Below are 17787 nucleotides of genomic sequence, written 5' to 3'. Positions count from 1 at the left end.
TATATGATAGATTATATTTTAAATTATATAAATTACGAGATAATTCATATAATTTTTTTTTAAAATATTTTTTTAAACTAATATAATATCTTAAAAACAAATCAAATTTATATATGTTTTTAATTAATTTCACACCATAAATAACTTACCATATTAGATTTTTGTTAAAAATCTATAAAATTAAATAAATTACATTTATATAAAAATCAAAATAAGGGTATAAAAGTAATTTCATGTCATAGCTTTCTACAAAAGAATTTGTATACTTTAAACGTACGCTAGTAAAGAATAAACTTAGGCACCAAGATAAATTATAGCCACATGTCTACGAGCGAATAATTGCTTCATCGTCATAAAAGGAATCACGATGAGTCGACCTGAACAATTTTTTACAAGTCCTTGTAAAGTTATTAGACCGTGCATAAGACTGATCGATCGCCTAAAGCCTATCGACACGGTTAAGGAAGTTAACGACTTTCTTTTGCTTGGGTATCTTTTGAAATAGAATATTGACGGTTTAGGGCATGAAAAGTAACTTAGGTCATAGTTACAGAAAAACTCGAACGACCTTCTACAAAAGGCCTCCTCGTGAACAGGTCGGTAGGTAGAGAATAACTAAGGGCACAAATTAAATTATAGCCACATGTTTCCGAGCGAACAATAGCTTCCTCAGCACAAAAGGAATCACGATGACTCGACTTGAATGACTTTTTACAAGTCCTCGTAAAGTTATTAGACCGTGCATAAGACTGATCGATCGCCTAAAGCCTAACGACATGGTTAAAGAAGTTAACGACTTTCTTTTGTTTGGGTATTTTTTTGAAATGAAATACTAACGGTTTACGACATGAAAAGTAACTTAGGTCATAGTTATAGAATAACTCGAACGACCTTCTACAAAACGTCTCCTCGTGAACAGGTCGGTAGGTAGAGAATACCTAAGGGCACAAATTAAATTATAGCCACAAGTTTGAGCGAACAAGTGCCCACTAATCACAACAAAACGACTAGACCCGAACAACTATTTACAGATGGTCGTATAGTCTTTATACCGAGCATAAGACTGATGATCGCTGAAAACCTAACGACACGGTTAAGAAAGTTGACGTCATTTTTTTTTTTTGTTGGGATAAGTTTAAATATTCAAATTCGAAATCTATTAGTCAAATTAAACGTATAAAGATGAAAATAATAATAGAATTTTTAGGAAATTTCGACCAAATTTCGAATATTTTACCAAACTATATCACTGTAGTAATAATAATAATAATAATAATAAATTTCCTTAAACATTCGATTAATTTCTCAAACACGCACAATCCATAAACGGTTAGGAAGGAAGCTACAGTGGAAGTTCGTGGCTTAATTTCTTTCCTATAAGAAGGAATTAAATCCGTGGGTTTCTTCAATCCAATTCATTTTCTGTTTGTTCATCCTTTGATTTCTTCATCAAAATCATTTTGTTGTTGCGTCCATGGCGTTGAGGTGCAGGAGAAGTGATGAGGTAGTTGAAGTTCTTAATCGTGAAGAACGCCTGGTTATGGCTAAAACTCACAAACGGAGGTGGAAGATGGCCTTTGCCGCCATTTATTTCACCAGAGCTCTCATCTCTCTGACGAGGAAGGTCACTGACCGTAAATCCGGCGCTCTTTTGCGGTCGCTTTCGTTTGTTACTCTTGATGTGCAGGTTAATGATGATAGTACGGATTCTGGCGAGCAGCCGTGCATGGCAGGCTTTTTCGGCGTTGATCAGAAAGTTCTTAGTGAGATGGTGAGGGAGAAGGATTGTGAGTGTTTGAATCGATTTGGAGGCGTTGATGGACTGGCCAATCTTCTTAAAACTAATCCACATGACGGAATTTGTGCAACTGAGGATGATCTTAATTACAGAACAAACGCTTTTGGAACAAATACTTACTCGAAGCGCCACGGCAAAAGCTTCTTTAGGTTCGTGATTGAAGCGTTTAACGATACAACAATAATCATTCTATTGATTTGTGCAGTGCTTTCTTTGGGATTTGGTATCAAACAACACGGTTGGGATGATGGATGGTACGACGGTGGCAGCATTGTCATCGCTATAGTTCTGGTGGTCGTCGTTTCCGCCGCGAGCAACTTCAAGCAATCGCGACAGTTCGAGAAGCTTTCAAACGAGAGAGACGACATAAAAATCGAGGTCACCAGAGCCGGTCGACGCAAATCAGTATCGATATTTGAACTCCTTGTCGGAGACATCGTGTATTTGAAGATCGGAGATCAGATTCCCGCGGACGGAGTGTTCCTCGATGGACATTCGCTGAAGATCGACGAATCGAGCATGACTGGAGAGAGCGAACACGCTGAAGTAAATCACGAAATTAATCCGTTTCTGCTATCAGGAACCAAAGTGAACGATGGATTTGGTGTGATGATGGTGACTTCTGTGGGAATGAACACAGCCTGGGGAGAAATGATGAGTTCAATTAGAAGGGAAATTAATGAGGAAACTCCACTGCAAGCTCGTCTGAACAAGATGACCGCCATTATCGGGAAGCTAGGACTGACGGTCGCAGTGGTGGTGCTTCTTGTTCTTCTGGCTCGCTATTTCACTGGTAGCACCGGCGAGTTCAATGGAAGCAAGACGAGGTTCGATGATGTTATGAATGCAGTTCTTGGCATGGTTGCGGCGGCTGTTACAATCGTTGTGGTGGCGATTCCGGAAGGTTTGCCTCTAGCTGTTACTTTAACTTTAGCTTACTCCATGAAAAAGATGATGGCGGATAATGCAATGGTTCGGAAACTCTCTGCTTGTGAGACCATGGGCTCAGCAACAACAATTTGTACCGATAAAACTGGTACCCTTACTTTGAATCAGATGAAAGTTACAGAGTTTTGGATTGGGGAAGATAAAATTATGAACACAGATTATTCCAATTCAAGGATTAGCAGTAAGGTTGTTGAATTACTGCACCAAGCAGTTGGATTGAACACAACTGGTAGTATTCAAACACCAGCTTCTTCATTGCCTCTAGAAATCTTCGGGAGTCCGACCGAGAAAGCGATACTTTCGTGGGCGGTATTCGACCTGGATTTGAACTTGGATGAACTGAAGAAACAACATGAGATGATCCTGGTAGAGACTTTCAGTTCAGAGAAGAAGAGAAGCGGAGTTTTGACACGACGACACGGGACGAGGCTTGTTAATACACACTGGAAAGGAGCAGCAGAGATGATATTGGCTATGTGTTCATATTACTATGAGAAACAAGGAACAGCTAGAGCCATTGATGGTGAAATGAGAAGACAATTGACTGAAATAATCACAGCCATGGCAGAAAAAAGCCTGCGATGCATAGCTTTTGCTCACAAGTCGAATGAAGACGACGATATCCGAGACGTTCCTGCAAAACTCGACGACTCGGAGTTGACATTACTGGGAATAGTTGGTTTGAAGGATCCTTGCAGGCCAGGAGTTAGAGAAGCTGTGGAATCATGTAGAGCTGCTGGAGTGAGTATCAAAATGGTGACAGGTGATAATCTACACACAGCAACAGCCATAGCAATTGAATGTGGAATACTAAATCCCGATGACGACGCTATGAACAGCGAAGTAGTTGTCGAGGGCGTAAAATTTAGAAACTACACACCTGAGGAGAGGCTCGAAAAGATTGGGACCATCCGCGTGATGGCTAGATCTTCCCCATTTGACAAGCTTCTAATGGTACAATGCTTGAAGAATCAAGGCCATGTAGTGGCAGTCACCGGGGATGGAACAAATGATGCCCCAGCTCTTCACGAGGCTGACATTGGCCTTTCCATGGGAATTCAAGGAACAGAAGTGGCAAAGGAGAGCTCCGACATCGTCATCTTAGACGATAACTTTACGTCGGTCGTCACCGTCTTGAAATGGGGAAGATGTGTTTACAACAACATTCAAAAGTTCATTCAATTTCAGCTCACTGTGAACATTGCAGCATTAGTCATCAACTTCATCGCCGCTGTCTCGTCCGGTAAAGTCCCGCTAACAGCGGTACAGCTACTATGGGTGAATCTCATCATGGACACCATGGGAGCTTTAGCCTTAGCTACTGAGCTACCCACCAACGATCTCATGACGAAAACGCCAGTCGGTCGATCCGATCCATTAGTAACGAAAATCATGTGGAGGAATCTCATAACTCAGGCTGTGTATCAAGTGACAGTCTTGCTGGTTTTGGAATTTAAAGGAAGTTCCATCTTCAATGTCAATGAGAAGGTTAAGAGCACACTGATCTTCAACACTTTTGTTCTATGCCAAATCTTCAATGAGTTCAATGCAAGGAAGCTGGAGAAGAAGAACATATTTGAAGGGCTACACAAAAGCAAGCTGTTTTTGGCAATAATTGTGATAACCTTAGCTTTTCAAGTGGTAATGGTTGAGGTTTTGGGAAGGTTTGCCAATACATCGAGGTTGAATTGGGGCCAGTGGGGGGCATGTCTTGGCATAGCAGCTTTGTCTTGGCCAATTGGATGGCTATCCAAGTTGATACCAGTTTCAGCCCTGCAGCTTCCAAGGGGAAGAAACTCAGCACAATAAAGCTTCCATCAACACAATCAGGTCCAGTAAAAATTATGTCAATTTGTTTTCTCTAGTAGAATTAACCCTAACTTAGCAATATCTTTAATCAATATAGCAAAAATGTCATTTGGTTTATGAGTTTATAATTGATAAAAGTTAATATAGCTCGTGTTTATATAGCTTGTAGAGTTAACAACCCTAACTAAACATAGGCTCGACTTCTTAACTTTGAGTTGCACAAGCCTAACTTATTAGTCATCCATACAAGACGATACCATTTGGTGGGAGAAGGGAAGGAAGTGACTTACATGGTCGAGAGTATACGCCTTGATTGATTGAATTGTGCTGTAAAAGAGCTAAACTTTAGCAACCCACGAATGAGCTCGAGAATAGCTCGATTGATTCGAATCTTCAACTCTATATATTGTGGATAAAATAAAAAAACCCCTTCTCTTGTAACAATTTGTTTTCTCTAATAGAATTAACCATACCTTAGCAATATCTTTAATTAATATAGCATCATCCTACAAGGTCAAATAATCCCGGATTTAGGGATCTCGAGTTTATATAGCTTGTAGAGTTAACAACCCTAACTAAAACATAGGCTCGACTTCTTAACTTTGAGTTGCACGAGCCTAGCTTAGAAGTCATCCGTCTAGCTACTTCAAAGCAAATGAATATAAGACTGAACTTTAGGGACTTATCTAGTCGAGAATATGTCTTGACCAGTTGAATTATGCCATAAAAATGGTCCCACGAATTAGAATCTTCGCCTAATCTGCCAAAACTCAGAACATGAATGGGAAACAAACAAGTTTTTATTAATCGAATCTCTATAAAAGAAATCTGATGATAAGCAAGAGAGGAAAAAGGGTGGATCGAAGAACTGGGTGTGATGAATCTGTGCTCATTTTGATCATATTGAATGAAAATAAAATTAAAGAAAAATAAAAAGAAAATAAAAGAAATGGGGCCGATGGCTGACCTTTGATGGAGACGAGACACAGTCCTCTGGTTATTCCGATTTTTCTTTTTAGATTCAGTGATAGAGAAAGGAACAAACAATAATGCTAGAAACCTCTGTCTTTTTGTTGTTGTCAATCGATTAAACAAATGTACAAACTGTGTCCACACGTGTTATTAGGGCTATTCCTATTTTTCAATGCCTAGAAACCTAGTCTTTGTCTGTTGTCAATTGACTAAACAAATGTACAAATTGTGTCCACACGTGTGATGAGATTGATGGTCGAGATATTCTTAAATTAGCGTCTAAATTGTTTATTAATAGTTTACGACTTTAATTAATATAATAATAAATTACGATGTATATAAGTTACAAACAATTTTCATAATAATGTAGGATATAGTTGGTAGGGTATTATTATAACTCTATTTTTTTTTGGGTTGGACTGGTTGGCCCTGAAACGCCTTGGTAGCACTTTTTTAGTGCTTATTTATGCAGACTTCTGAAGCTGGCTGAGGAGTTGAGTATCCAAATACCGAAGTGAAACTGGGAAATCAAGGAATCGAGGTAAGTCCCCATTTAAATTTTCCCGTTTCCATTATAAATTTTGTCGTAGAAACTGTTTTTGATCGGTGGAAATGGAAGCATTATCCTTCAAAATCTCTCCTCATGGTCCCTTATGTTGACTTCTAGAGCTGAACAGTCTGCTAATTTGATCAACTGCTAGGTTTTTGCTTACTCAGATCTTGAAAATGGAAGAGAGAATTTAGTAATTGGAAGGGAAACAAAAATCCCTTCTAGTGGGGTTAACACTTTTAGCTGCTTCATTGAGACCGTTTGATAACCCTTTAGTACGACTAAATACTAAAAATCCCTTCTATATGTTCCGATTTGAAGTGAAAGACTGTGATGTAAGCAATGATGAATAAGAAGTCCAATACATACATATATATATATATACATACACATATGTATATATTATATTTTCAATTTGAAGTGATAGACTGTGATGTAAGCAATGATGAATGTCATTTTGTTGATTCCCCACGTGATATTCCCTCTACTCTTGGTCCTATATATACATATATATTTGAGGATTGGTTCAACAGACTACTAAAAGAATTCACTAACTTTCTGCTCACAAGATTTAGAGCGAAAATAATGGCAGAGGGGCAAGGAGTTCAGATTCCCAGAGTGCAACTTGGAAGCCAGGGACTTGAGGTAAAACTCATATGCTTTTAGCTGAATGTGAGATCACATATCGGTTGAAGAGGGGAACGAAGCATTCTTTATAAGGGTGTGGAAACCTCTTCCTAGATTTTAAAACCTTGATGGGAAGTCCGAAAGGGAAAGCTCAAAAAGGACAATATTTGCTAGCGGTGGGCTTGGGCTTGAGCTGTTACAAATGGTATCAAAGCCAGACACTGGGCGGTGTGCCAGCAAGAACACTGGACTCCCTAGAGCGTAGATTGTGAGATCCCACATCGATTGGAGAAGGGAACGAAGTATTGCTTATAAGGGTGTGGAAACCTCGCCCTAGTAGACACGTTTTAAAATCTTGAGGGGAAGCCCAGGAAAAATTTAAATAGAACAATATCTGCTAGCGGTGGGCTTGGACTGTTATACGAAATGTTTATTTGCAAAACACTTCTAAACGGGATGTTAATATTCATACTTCTCTTAGTTTTAGACCATTTTCTCCATTGCTAGTCCTCCTGTCACTTTTCTTTCATATCAACAGTCATTTGATTAATATGCTTTTACACATATTCGTGCTCAGTAATTCTACATTACGTGCAAGAGTACATGGAAATGTTCATGAAAAAATAACCAAACATGGCTGAAATGTTCATTCTCAAGCTTAATGAAAAAAGTTCATGAACAAAAGCTTTCTCAAGCCTTATTTTCTCATATTTTTATGAACTTCAGGTCTCAAAATTGGGATTTGGATGTCTGGGCTTGACTGGAATCTACAATTCTTCTCTATCTGATGAAGATGGCATCTCAATACTAAAGGAAGCTTTCAATAAGGGAATCACTTTTTTCGATACAGCCGATTCATATGGACCCCATTCTAATGAAATCCTGATTGGAAAGGTACTCAGCTCTGCTTTTGAATGAAGGTTCCACAGCCAATAACAAGCACATAATAAACAGGTCTTTCTCTTCACTATTAACCCCTTTCCAGGCCTTGAAACAGTTACCAAGAGAAAAAGTTCAGATAGCCACAAAGTTTGGAATTACATGGGTTGGACATTCTATGACAGTGAAGGGAACCCCAGGGTATGTGCGGTCATGTTGTGAGGCTAGCTTGAAACGCCTTGACATAGACTACATTGATCTCTATTATCAACATCGTTCTGATACATCTACACCTATAGAAGAAACTGTAAATAGCCCTTACTCATTTCCCCACTTTGTTGTTCATTATACTAATTTTTTGTTCCTTTTTTCATTAGTGATAGCACTAACAAGTACTTGTAGATTGGTTTTGAGATATATGTTCTTGGTTTGTAGATGGGTGAGCTGAAAAAACTGGTGCAAGAGGGAAAGATCAAGTATATAGGTTTATCTGAAGCCAATCCACAGACAATAAGGAGAGCACATGCAGTTCATCCTATTACGGCTCTACAAATGGAGTGGTCGATCTGGACACGTGACATTGAGGACGAGATTGTTCCTCTCTGCAGGTATATGATAGACCCGTGATGTATTGAAATATAAAGGACAATCGAAGTACAAGATAAACCTGTTTTGAGGTACTTGAACCCTCCCTTTCTTGAGATCACTCAACCCTTAAACCAACTAAAGCCCAAGTCCACCGTTAGTAGATATTGTCATCTTTTGGCTCTCCCTTTCGGGTTTCTCCTCAAGGTTTTTAAAACGTTTCTGTTTGGGAGAGGTTTCCACATCCTTATACAGAATGTTTCGTTTTCCTCCCTAATCGATGTGGGATCTCACAATCCACCCCCTTGGGGCCAGCGTCCTCGCTGGCACACCACTCAGTGTTGGCTTTGATACCATTTGTAACAGCCCAAGCCCACCGCTAGCAGATGACCCATCGTCCTCGTTGACACACCACCCGATGTCTAGCTCTGATACCATTTGTAACAGCCCAAGCCCACCGCTAGCATATATTGTCCTCTATGGGCTTACCCTTTTGGGCTTCCCCTCAAGATTTTAAAACACATCTGCAAGAGAGGTTTTCATACCCTTATAAGGAATGATTCATTTCCTCTCTTCAACCGATGTGGGATCTCACACACTTGTTCCCCTCGCCAATCAATGTGGGATCTCACAATCCACCACTCCTTTGGGGCCAACGTCCACGCTGGCACTCGTTCATCTCCAATCGATGTGGGATCTCAGAGCTTAACTTTCCTCTTTCCCACTTCCTCTATTTATAACCAAAAGCCGTAACAACTATTCCTAATTTCCTTCTAATGCCATTCCTATCAGTATGATTTGATATTTTAAACCCAGATTCTCCCAACAACTGTGATTTATTAAGTTCAAAGCTAGGAACTACAGTTTGGCTTTATTGTATTTGGTAGTAAGAAATAATTGTTCCATCAATGTTCAAATCTTGGACTCTAAATCTACACCTCTTGAGTGGTCCTATCCATGTTTTGCATCTGTATCTTGATCACTGGTTGGATTCACCCATTGGTAACTGAATCTCTTCAAGGAGTAGAGAACCATAATTTCTTTACTTTGTAAGCTTCGTTTGATAACCTTTTTGACTTTTGGTTTTTTGTTTTTGAAAATTAACTGTTCTATCTATGAGTTTCTTTGTTTTTTCAAAATCCAAACTAAAATTTGAAGATTAAATAGAATAGTTTGTAAAAACTTATTTTAGTTTTTGGAGTTTGGCTAAGAATTCAAACGTTTTCTAAGAAAAGATAAAAACATACGGTAAAGAAATGATGAGAAAACAAGTATAAATTTCAAAAACAAAGAACAAAAAACGAAAAAAATCAAATAATTATGAAATGAGACCTAAATGATTAGCTTTTGCCTTGTTACATAGCTTGTTTTTCTCGTTTTTATGCCTATGCTGCTGTCATATTTTTCCTTTGCTAAATAAGAGGACATTGCCCCTTGATTGTTTTGTAGAAATCTAGGGATAGGTATTGTTCCTTACAGCCCCCTCGGTCGAGGCTTCTTTGCCGGTAAAGCCGTTGCGGAAAGTTTGCCTGCTGAGAGCCTATTGGTATCTAATTTGCACTATTTCTCTCTCAGTTAGGAAACAATAATGCTTTGATTAGGACATTTTTTTTTTTTTTTTTTGAGACGATGGTAAGATTAGTCTGAAGTAAATTTCGAAACTCGTGTCTAATCTCTTCTTTTCTTCGAGCTTGCATCCTCGATTCATCGAAGAAAACTTGGAGAAGAACAAGTGCTTTTACACACGAATAGAGAAGCTTGCTGAAAAGCACCATTGCTCTCCTGCTCAACTTTCTCTTGCATGGGTTCTCCAACAAGGAGATGACGTTGTTCCAATTCCAGGTGATCCTCAAACCATCTTTCGGCTAACTTAGTCTCGTTCTTGTCTAAATATTAGTTGATTTGGTTAGAAGTAGTAGACCCGTGGTGGGTCAGCAAACCGGGCCTACGGTTCTAATGATTCTGTAGATATAGAAAGAGCTTCACTGATTGCTCGGTTTTCTATTTCTTTTTCAGAAAATCGATATTAAAACGTTAAATTTAGGCTTTGTGAATTAAGGACTCATATGATTCTCCTTCCTCGACTTTGGTTCTCTCTCCTGGTTTTCAATAACACAGAAACTTGCTTGGTCAGGTTTTCCTTTTATTTGAATTCGTAGAGTAGGCAGAGACCCAACTATACGATCGGAGTTTAGACACGTAAACCATGGGTCCCCCGAATATCCATCATCAACCAACCCCCTTTCCTGGCTAAGAAGTAGAGAAGGACCTAAGAACTAAATAAACAAAGCCGTAAAAGTTTCGTGACTAAATTTATAATTTTACGGAAGTTATAGCACAAGAACAAAGATGGGAAATCTTTCATAAACCTATTATTTTGAGCTATCTTCTACCTGCTGCATACAAATTCCCGTACAGATACTTTCTTTTCTTTTCAGGACTTGTTCTTGTCCTTTTTTGTTACTAGGCACAACCAAGATAAAAAATTTGGAGCAGAACATCGGTTCCTTGACAGTGATGCTCGACAAAGACGACCTGAACGAGATTTCCGAGGCAGTACCCGAAAGCGAGGTAGCTGGAAATAGAAATTATGATAGCTTGATGTATGCAACATGGAAATATGCTAACACACCTCCAAAAATGAATGACATCTGAACCTGAGACATTCAAAGGTTTGCATACACCTTAATGATGGTTCTACAAGATTTGGACAAAAGGAGTTCAACTTATTTTACCATCATTTTCAATAAATGTATGAAGAGTTCTATAAATGATGTTGTTTATCAGGGATAGATGTACTGTGAACATTGTTCACAGGTTACCGAGTAATGTTTTGAGATAGCTCCCAAGATCTTCGGTTCATGCTTGTAGGTAGAAAACTTGAAAGGGCTTCACTTAAGGGGTTACCGAGTAATCGGTTCACCCATGTGGTTGCCGAGTAATGTTTTGAGATAGCTCTCAAGACCTTCGGTTCATGCTTGTAGGTAGAAAGCTTGAAGGAGCTTCACTTAAGAGGTTACTGAGTAATCGGTTCACCCAAGAGGTTACCGAGTAATGTTTTGAGATAGCTCCCAAGATCTTCAGTTCACACTCGTAGGTAGAAAACTTGAAAGGGTTTCACTTAAGGGGTTACCGAGTCATTGGTTCACCCAAGAGGTTACTGAGTAATATTTCAAGATAGCTCCCAAGATTTTCAGTTTGCACTTGTAGGTAGAAAACTTGAAAGGGCTTCACTTAAGGGGTTACCCAGCAATCGATTCAGCCATAAGGTTGCCGAGTAATGTTTCAAGATAGCTCCCAAGATTTTCAGTTTGCACTTGTAGGTAGAAAACTTGAAAGGGCTTCACTTAAGGGGTTACCCAGTAATCGATTCACCCATAAGGTTGCCGAGTAATGTTCTGAGATAGCTCCCAAGATCTTCGGTTCACGCTCATAGGTATAAAACTTGAAAGGGCTTCTCTTAAGGGGTTACCGAGTAATTGGTTCACCTAAGAGGAACCAAGTAATGTTTTGAGATAGCTCCCAAGATCTTCAATTCACACTCGTAGGTAGAAAACTTGAAAGGGGTTCGCTTAAGGAGTTATCGTATAATCGGTTCACCCAAGAGGTTACCGAGTAATTGGTACACTCATAGGCTAACACCAAAGTTTGAAATCAAGTAAAAATTATGTCATTTTGTTTTGTCTAGTAGAATTAACCATAACTTAGCAATATCTTTTATCAATATAGCAAAAATGTCATTTGGTTTATGAGTTTAATTGGTAAAAATTAATATAGCTCGTGTTTATATAGCTTGGATTTAGGCAACTTGAGTTTATATAGCTCGTAGAGTTAACAACCCTAACTAAATCATATGCCGACTTCTAAACTTTTAGTTGCACAAGTCTAGCTTAGAAGTCATCCGTCTAGCTACTTCAAAGTAAATGAATATAAGACTGTACTTTAGGGACTTATCTAGTCGAGAATATATGTCTTGACCCGTTGATCTAAACTTTAAAGACCCACGAATTAGCTCGAGAGTTGCTCGATTGAAAAAGTAATATATGTAATTTCGACTTAGAGATTTGAATCTTCGCCTAATCTGCCAAAACTCAAAACATTATTGGGAAACAAATAAGTTTTTATTAATCGAGTCTCTATAAAGGAAATCTGATAAGCAAGAGAGGCAAAAGGGTGGATCGAAGAACTGGGTGCGATGAATCTGTGCTCATTTTGATCATATTGAATGAAAATAAAATTAAAGAAAATAAAAGAAATGGGGCCGAGGGCTGACCTTTGATGGAGACGAGACACAGTCCTCTGGTTATTCCGATTTTTCTTTTTTGCTTCAGCGATAGAGAAAGGAACAAAAAATAATGCCTAGAAACCTGTCTTTTTTTAGTTGTCAGTCGATTAAACAAATGTACAAATTGTGTCCACACGTGTGATGAGATTGATGGTCGAGATATTCTTAAATTAGTGTCTAAATTGTTTATTAATAGCTTACAAGTTTAATTAATATAATGATAAGTTACAATGTATCATTAGTGTAAAAAAATTTCTTAATTTTTGGGACAGGTTGGCAGCATTTTTTAGTGCGCAGACTTCTGAAACTGGCTGATGGGTTGAGTATCCAAATACGGAAGTGAAACAGGGAAATCAAGGAATCAAGGTAAGTCCCCATTTTAATTTTCCCGTTTCCATTACAAATTTTGTCGTAGAAACTGTTCTTGATCGGTGGAAATGGAAGCATTATAGTCCCTTAGGTTGACTTCTACAGCTAAACAGTCTGTGCTAATCTTATCAACTGCTAGGTTTTTGCTTACTCAGATCTTGAAAATGGTTGAGAGAATTTAGTAATTGGAAGGAAAACAAAAATCCCTTCTAGTGGGGTTAACCCTTTAGTACGTACTAAATATTATATATGTTCCAATTTGAAGTGAAAGACTGTGATGTAAGCAATGATGAATAAGATGTCCAATAAATATATATATATATATATATATATATATATATATAAAAGATCCCACGTTGGTTGGGAGGAAAATGAAACCTTTTCCTACTAGACGCGTTTTAAAAACTTTGATGGGAAGCCCGGAAGGGAAAGTCCAAAGAGGACAATATTTGCTAGCGGTGGACCTGGGCCGTTACAAATGATATCAGAGTCAGACACTGGGCGATGTGTCAGTGGGTAGGCTGAGCCCTTAAGGGGGTGGACATGAGGCGATGTGCCAGCAAGGATGCTGGGACCCCGAAGGGGGTGGATTTGGTAGGGTCCACATCGATTGGATGTGCCAGCAGGAAGGCTGAGCCCTGAAAGAGGTGGACATCAGGCGATGTGCTAGTAAGGATGATGGGCCCTAAAGGAGGGTGGATTGTAAGATCCCACATCGATTGGTGAGGAGAACGAAACACATTTTATAAGGGTGTGAGAACCTTTCCCTAGTAGACACGTTTTAAAAACCTTGAGGGGAATCCCGAAAGGGAAAACCCAACAACATCTGCTAGCAATGGATCTGGGCCGTTACAATATAATATTATATTTTTAATTTGAAGTGATAGACTGTGATGTAAGCAATGATGAATGTCATTTTGTTGATTCCCCACGTGATATTCCCTCTACATCTTGGTCCTACATATATATATATATATATATATATATATATATATATATATATATATATATGAGGATTGGTTATCAGACTACTAAAAGAACTCATTAACTTTCTGCTCACAAGATTTAGAGCGAAAATAATGGCAGAGGGGCAAGGAGTTCAGATTCCCAGAGTGCAACTTGGAAGTCAGGGACTTGAGGTAAAAGTCATTGAATGTTCATTCTCAAGTTTAATGAGAAAAGTTCATGAACAAAAGCTTTATTTTCTCATATTTTTATGAACTTCAGGTCTCAAAATTGGGATTTGGATGTATGGGCTTGACTGGAATCTACAATTCTTCTCTATCTGATGAAGAAGGCATCTCAATACTAAAGGAAGCTTTCAATAAGGGAATCACTTTTTTCGATACAGCCGATGCATATGGACCCCATTCTAACGAAATCCTGATCGGAAAGGTACTCAGCTCTGCTTTTGAATGATGGTTCCACAGCCAATATAAGCACATAATAAACAGGTCTTTCTCTTCACTATTTCCCCCTTTCCAGGCCTTGAAACAGTTACCAAGAGAAAAAGTTCAGATAGCCACAAAGTTTGGGATTACAAGGGTTGGACATTCTATGACAGTGAAGGGAACCCCAGAGTATGTGCGGGCATGTTGTGAGGCTAGCTTGAAACGCCTTGACATAGACTACATTGATCTCTATTATCAACATCGTACTGATACATCTACACCTATTGAAGAAACTGTAAATAGCCCTTGCTCATTTCCCCACTTTGTTGTTATGTAGATTGGTTTTGAGATATATGTTCTTGATTTGTAGATGGGTGAGCTGAAAAAACTGGTGCAAGAGGGAAAGATTAAGTATATAGGTTTATCTGAAGCCAATCCACAGACAATAAGGAGAGCACATGCAATTCATCCTATTACGGCTCTACAAATGGAGTGGTCGATCTGGACACGTGACATTGAGGACGAGATTGTTCCTCTCTGCAGGTATATGATAGACCCTTAATGTATTGAAATATAATGGATTATTGAACTGTAAGATAAACCAAGTGTTTTGAGGTACTTGAACCCTCCCTTGAACCAACTGAATGAATCAATGCTTATGTAATAGCCCAAGCTCACTGCTAGTAGATATTGTCTTTTTTGGACTTTTCCTTTCGAGCTTTCTCTCAAGATTTTTAAAATGCGTCTGCTAGGAAGAGGTTTCCACACCCTTATAAAGAGTGTTTTGCTCACCTCTCCAACCGATGTGGGATCTCACAATCCACCTCCTCTGAGCGTCCTTGCTGACACTCGTTCCCTTCTCCAATCGATGTGGGACTCTCCAATTCACCACTCTTTGGGCCTAGCATCCTTGTTGGCACCCTGCCTTGTGTCCACCCCCTTCGGGGCTCAACTTCCTCGCTGACACTTCGCCTGGCTCTGATACCATTTGTAACAGCTCAAGTCCACCGCTAGCAGATATTGTCCTCTTTGAGCATTCCCTTTCGGTCTTCCCCTCAAGGTTTTTAAAACGTGTCTACTAGGGTGAGGTTTCCACACTTTTATAAAGAGTATTTTGTTCCCCTCCAACAATGTGGGATCTCACAATTTGACTTTTGGTTTTTAGTTTTTGAAAATTATGCTTACAAATACTATTTCTACGTCCTATCTATGAGTTTGTTTGTTTTTCTATCTACTTTTTACCTATGTTATCAAAATCCAAGCTAAGTTTGAAGATTAAAAACGAATAGTTTGTAAAAACTTGTTTTAATTTTTGGAGTATGACAAAGAATTTTGATGAGAAACAAGTTTAAATTTCAAAAATAAAGAACAAAAGCGAAAAAAATCAAATAGTTATCAAATAAGACCTAAATGATTAGCTTTTGCCCTGTTACACAGCTTGTTTTTCTCCTTTTTTATGCTGCTGTCATATTTTTTTTCTTTGCTAAATAAGAGGACATTGCCATGTGATTGTTTTGTAGAGATCTAGGGATAGGTATTGTTCCTTACAGCCCTCTCGGTCGAGGCTTCTTTGCCGGTAAAGCCGTTGTGGAAAGTTTGCCTTCTGAGAGCCAATTGGTATCTATTTTGCACTATTTCTCTCTCTCAGTTAAGAGTTTAATAATGCTTTGATTAGGACATTTCTTTTTTTTTTTTTGAGACGATGGTAAGATCAGTCTGAAGTAAATTTCAAAACTCGTGTCTAATCTCTTCTTTTCTTAGAGCTTACATCCTCGATTCATCGAAGAAAACTTGGAGAAGAACAAGTGCTTTTACACACGAATAGAGAAGCTTGCTGAAAAGCACCATTGCTCTCCTGCTCAACTTTCTCTTGCATGGGTTCTTCAACAAGGAGATGACGTTGTTCCAATTCCAGGTGATCCTCAAACCGATCAACTAACTTAGTCTCATTCCTATCTAAATATTAGTTGATTTGCTTAGTAATGGTAGGCATGTGGTAGGTCAACAGGCCGGACCTACAGTTCTAATGATTCCGTAGATACAGAAAGAGCTTCACTGGTGGCTCGGCTTTCTATTTCATTTTTCAGAAAATCGATATTAAAACGTCAACTTTAAGCTTTGTGAATTAAGGAGGACTCATATGATTCTCCTTCCTCGACTTCGGTTCTCTCTCCTGGTTTTCAATAACATAGAAACTTGCTTAGTCAGGTCTTTCTTCCTTTTATGTGAATTTGTAGCTTTTATGTGAATGTATAGAGTAGGCAGAGACCCAACTATACGATCGGAGTTTAAACACGTAAACCATGACTAAGAAATAGAGAAGGGCCTAAGAACTAAATAAACAAAACCGCAAAAGTTTCATGACTAAATTTATAATTTTACCGACAAGAACAAAGATGGAAAATCTTTCATAAACCTATTACTTTCCCATACAGATACTTTCTTTTCGTTTCAGGACTTGTTCTTGTCTTTTTTGTTACTAGGCACAACCAAGATAAAGAATTTGGAGCACAACATCGCTTCCTTGACAGTGAAGCTCGACAAAGACGACCTGAACGAGATTTCCGAGGCAGTACCCGAAGGCGAGGTAGCTGGAAATAGAAGTTATGATAGCATGATTCATGCAACATGGAAATATGCTAACTCACCTCCACTAGTGAATGACATCTGAACCTGAGACATTCAAAGGTTTGCATACACCTTAATGCCAGTTCTACAAGATTTGGACAATAGGAGTCAATAAATGTATGAATGAGTTCTATAAATGATGCTGTTTATTAGGTATAGATGTCTTGTGAACATTGATGATGTATTTGAATCAATATGAAGAATTTGCCTGTGTTCCTTCTCCATTTGTTACCTATGTTTCATCTTAGCTCTTTATTAGAACCTAATTCTTGAAACATCTAACAGGTCACCGAGTCATGTTTTGAGATAGCTCCCAAGATCTTCGGCTTACACTTGTAGGTAGAAAGCTTGAAAGAGCTTCACTTAAGGGGTTACCGAGTAACCGGCTCACTCAAGAGGTTACTGAGTAATGTTTTGAGATAACTCCCAAGATCTTCGGTTCACACTCGTAGGTAGAACACTTGAAAGGAGTTCACTTAAGGGGTTACCGAGTAATCGGTTCACCCAAGAGATTATCGAGTAATGTTTTGAGATAGCTCCCAAGATCTTCGGTTTACACTTGTAGGTAAAATGCTTGAAAGAGCTTCACTTAAGGGGTTACCAAGTAACCAGTTCACTCAAGAGGTTACTGAGTAATGTTTTGAGATAGCTCCCAAGATCAGTTCACACTCGTAGGTAGAAAACTTGAAAGGGTTTCACTTAAGGGGTTACTGAGTAGTTGGTTCACCCAAGAGGTTACTGAGTAATGTTTTGAGATAGCTCCCAAGATCTTCGGTTCACACTTGTAGGTAGAAAACTTGAAAGGAGTTCACTTAAGGGGTTACCGAGTAATGTTTTGAGATAGCTCCCAAGAACTTCGGTTCACGCTTGTAGGTAGAAAACTTGAAAGGGCTTCACTTAAGGGGTGTTACCGAGTAGGTTCGCCCAAGAAGTTATCGAGTAATGT

The 17787-nt window shown here is 38.7% G+C and overlaps 3 protein-coding genes across 7 annotated transcripts; all 3 read left to right on the top strand.

Annotated features, from left to right (window-relative positions):
• Positions 1–1371: 1371 nt before the first annotated feature.
• LOC111784747 (putative calcium-transporting ATPase 13, plasma membrane-type) lies at positions 1372–4555 on the top strand. The gene has a single exon (XM_087125335.1). It carries the CDS (start codon positions 1475–1477, stop codon positions 4553–4555), a length of 3081 nt encoding a protein of 1026 aa, XP_086981461.1. The 5' UTR covers positions 1372–1474.
• A 1451-nt stretch (positions 4556–6006) lies between these two features.
• Positions 6007–12819, top strand: LOC111798283 (perakine reductase). Of its 3 annotated transcripts, XM_087125341.1 has the most exons (9): positions 6007–6068; positions 6647–6722; positions 7431–7598; positions 7690–7890; positions 8019–8191; positions 9618–9714; positions 9857–10010; positions 10636–10840; positions 12726–12819. In XM_087125341.1, the coding sequence occupies exons 2-8, from the start codon at positions 6663–6665 to the stop codon at positions 10821–10823; spliced, it is 1041 nt and encodes a 346-aa protein (XP_086981467.1). In that variant the 5' UTR covers positions 6007–6068; positions 6647–6662; the 3' UTR covers positions 10824–10840; positions 12726–12819. The 3 variants fall into 3 exon arrangements, with proteins under 3 accessions (XP_086981467.1, XP_086981466.1, XP_023537106.1); XM_087125340.1 differs by lacking the exon at positions 12726–12819 and having other exon boundaries at positions 10636–11009; XM_023681338.2 differs by lacking the exon at positions 12726–12819 and having other exon boundaries at positions 10607–10744.
• LOC111798282 (putative aldo-keto reductase 1) lies at positions 12726–17462 on the top strand. Of its 3 annotated transcripts, XM_087125339.1 has the most exons (9): positions 12726–12819; positions 13886–13961; positions 14050–14217; positions 14308–14508; positions 14584–14756; positions 15734–15830; positions 15975–16128; positions 16697–16901; positions 17127–17462. In XM_087125339.1, the coding sequence occupies exons 2-8, from the start codon at positions 13902–13904 to the stop codon at positions 16882–16884; spliced, it is 1041 nt and encodes a 346-aa protein (XP_086981465.1). In that variant the 5' UTR covers positions 12726–12819; positions 13886–13901; the 3' UTR covers positions 16885–16901; positions 17127–17462. The 3 variants fall into 3 exon arrangements, with proteins under 3 accessions (XP_086981465.1, XP_086981463.1, XP_086981464.1); XM_087125337.1 differs by lacking the exon at positions 17127–17462 and having other exon boundaries at positions 16697–17065; XM_087125338.1 differs by lacking the exons at positions 12726–12819; positions 17127–17462 and having other exon boundaries at positions 13809–13961; positions 16697–17065.
• Positions 17463–17787: the final 325 nt, after the last annotated feature.

Source organism: Cucurbita pepo, chromosome 7 (genome assembly GCF_057944985.1).
Source record: "Cucurbita pepo subsp. pepo isolate OVF chromosome 7, ASM5794498v1, whole genome shotgun sequence".
NCBI classification, from domain to species: domain Eukaryota; kingdom Viridiplantae; phylum Streptophyta; class Magnoliopsida; order Cucurbitales; family Cucurbitaceae; genus Cucurbita; species Cucurbita pepo.
Note: the sequence above shows the minus strand (reverse complement) of the source record. Positions and strands in the feature narration are given on the sequence as shown.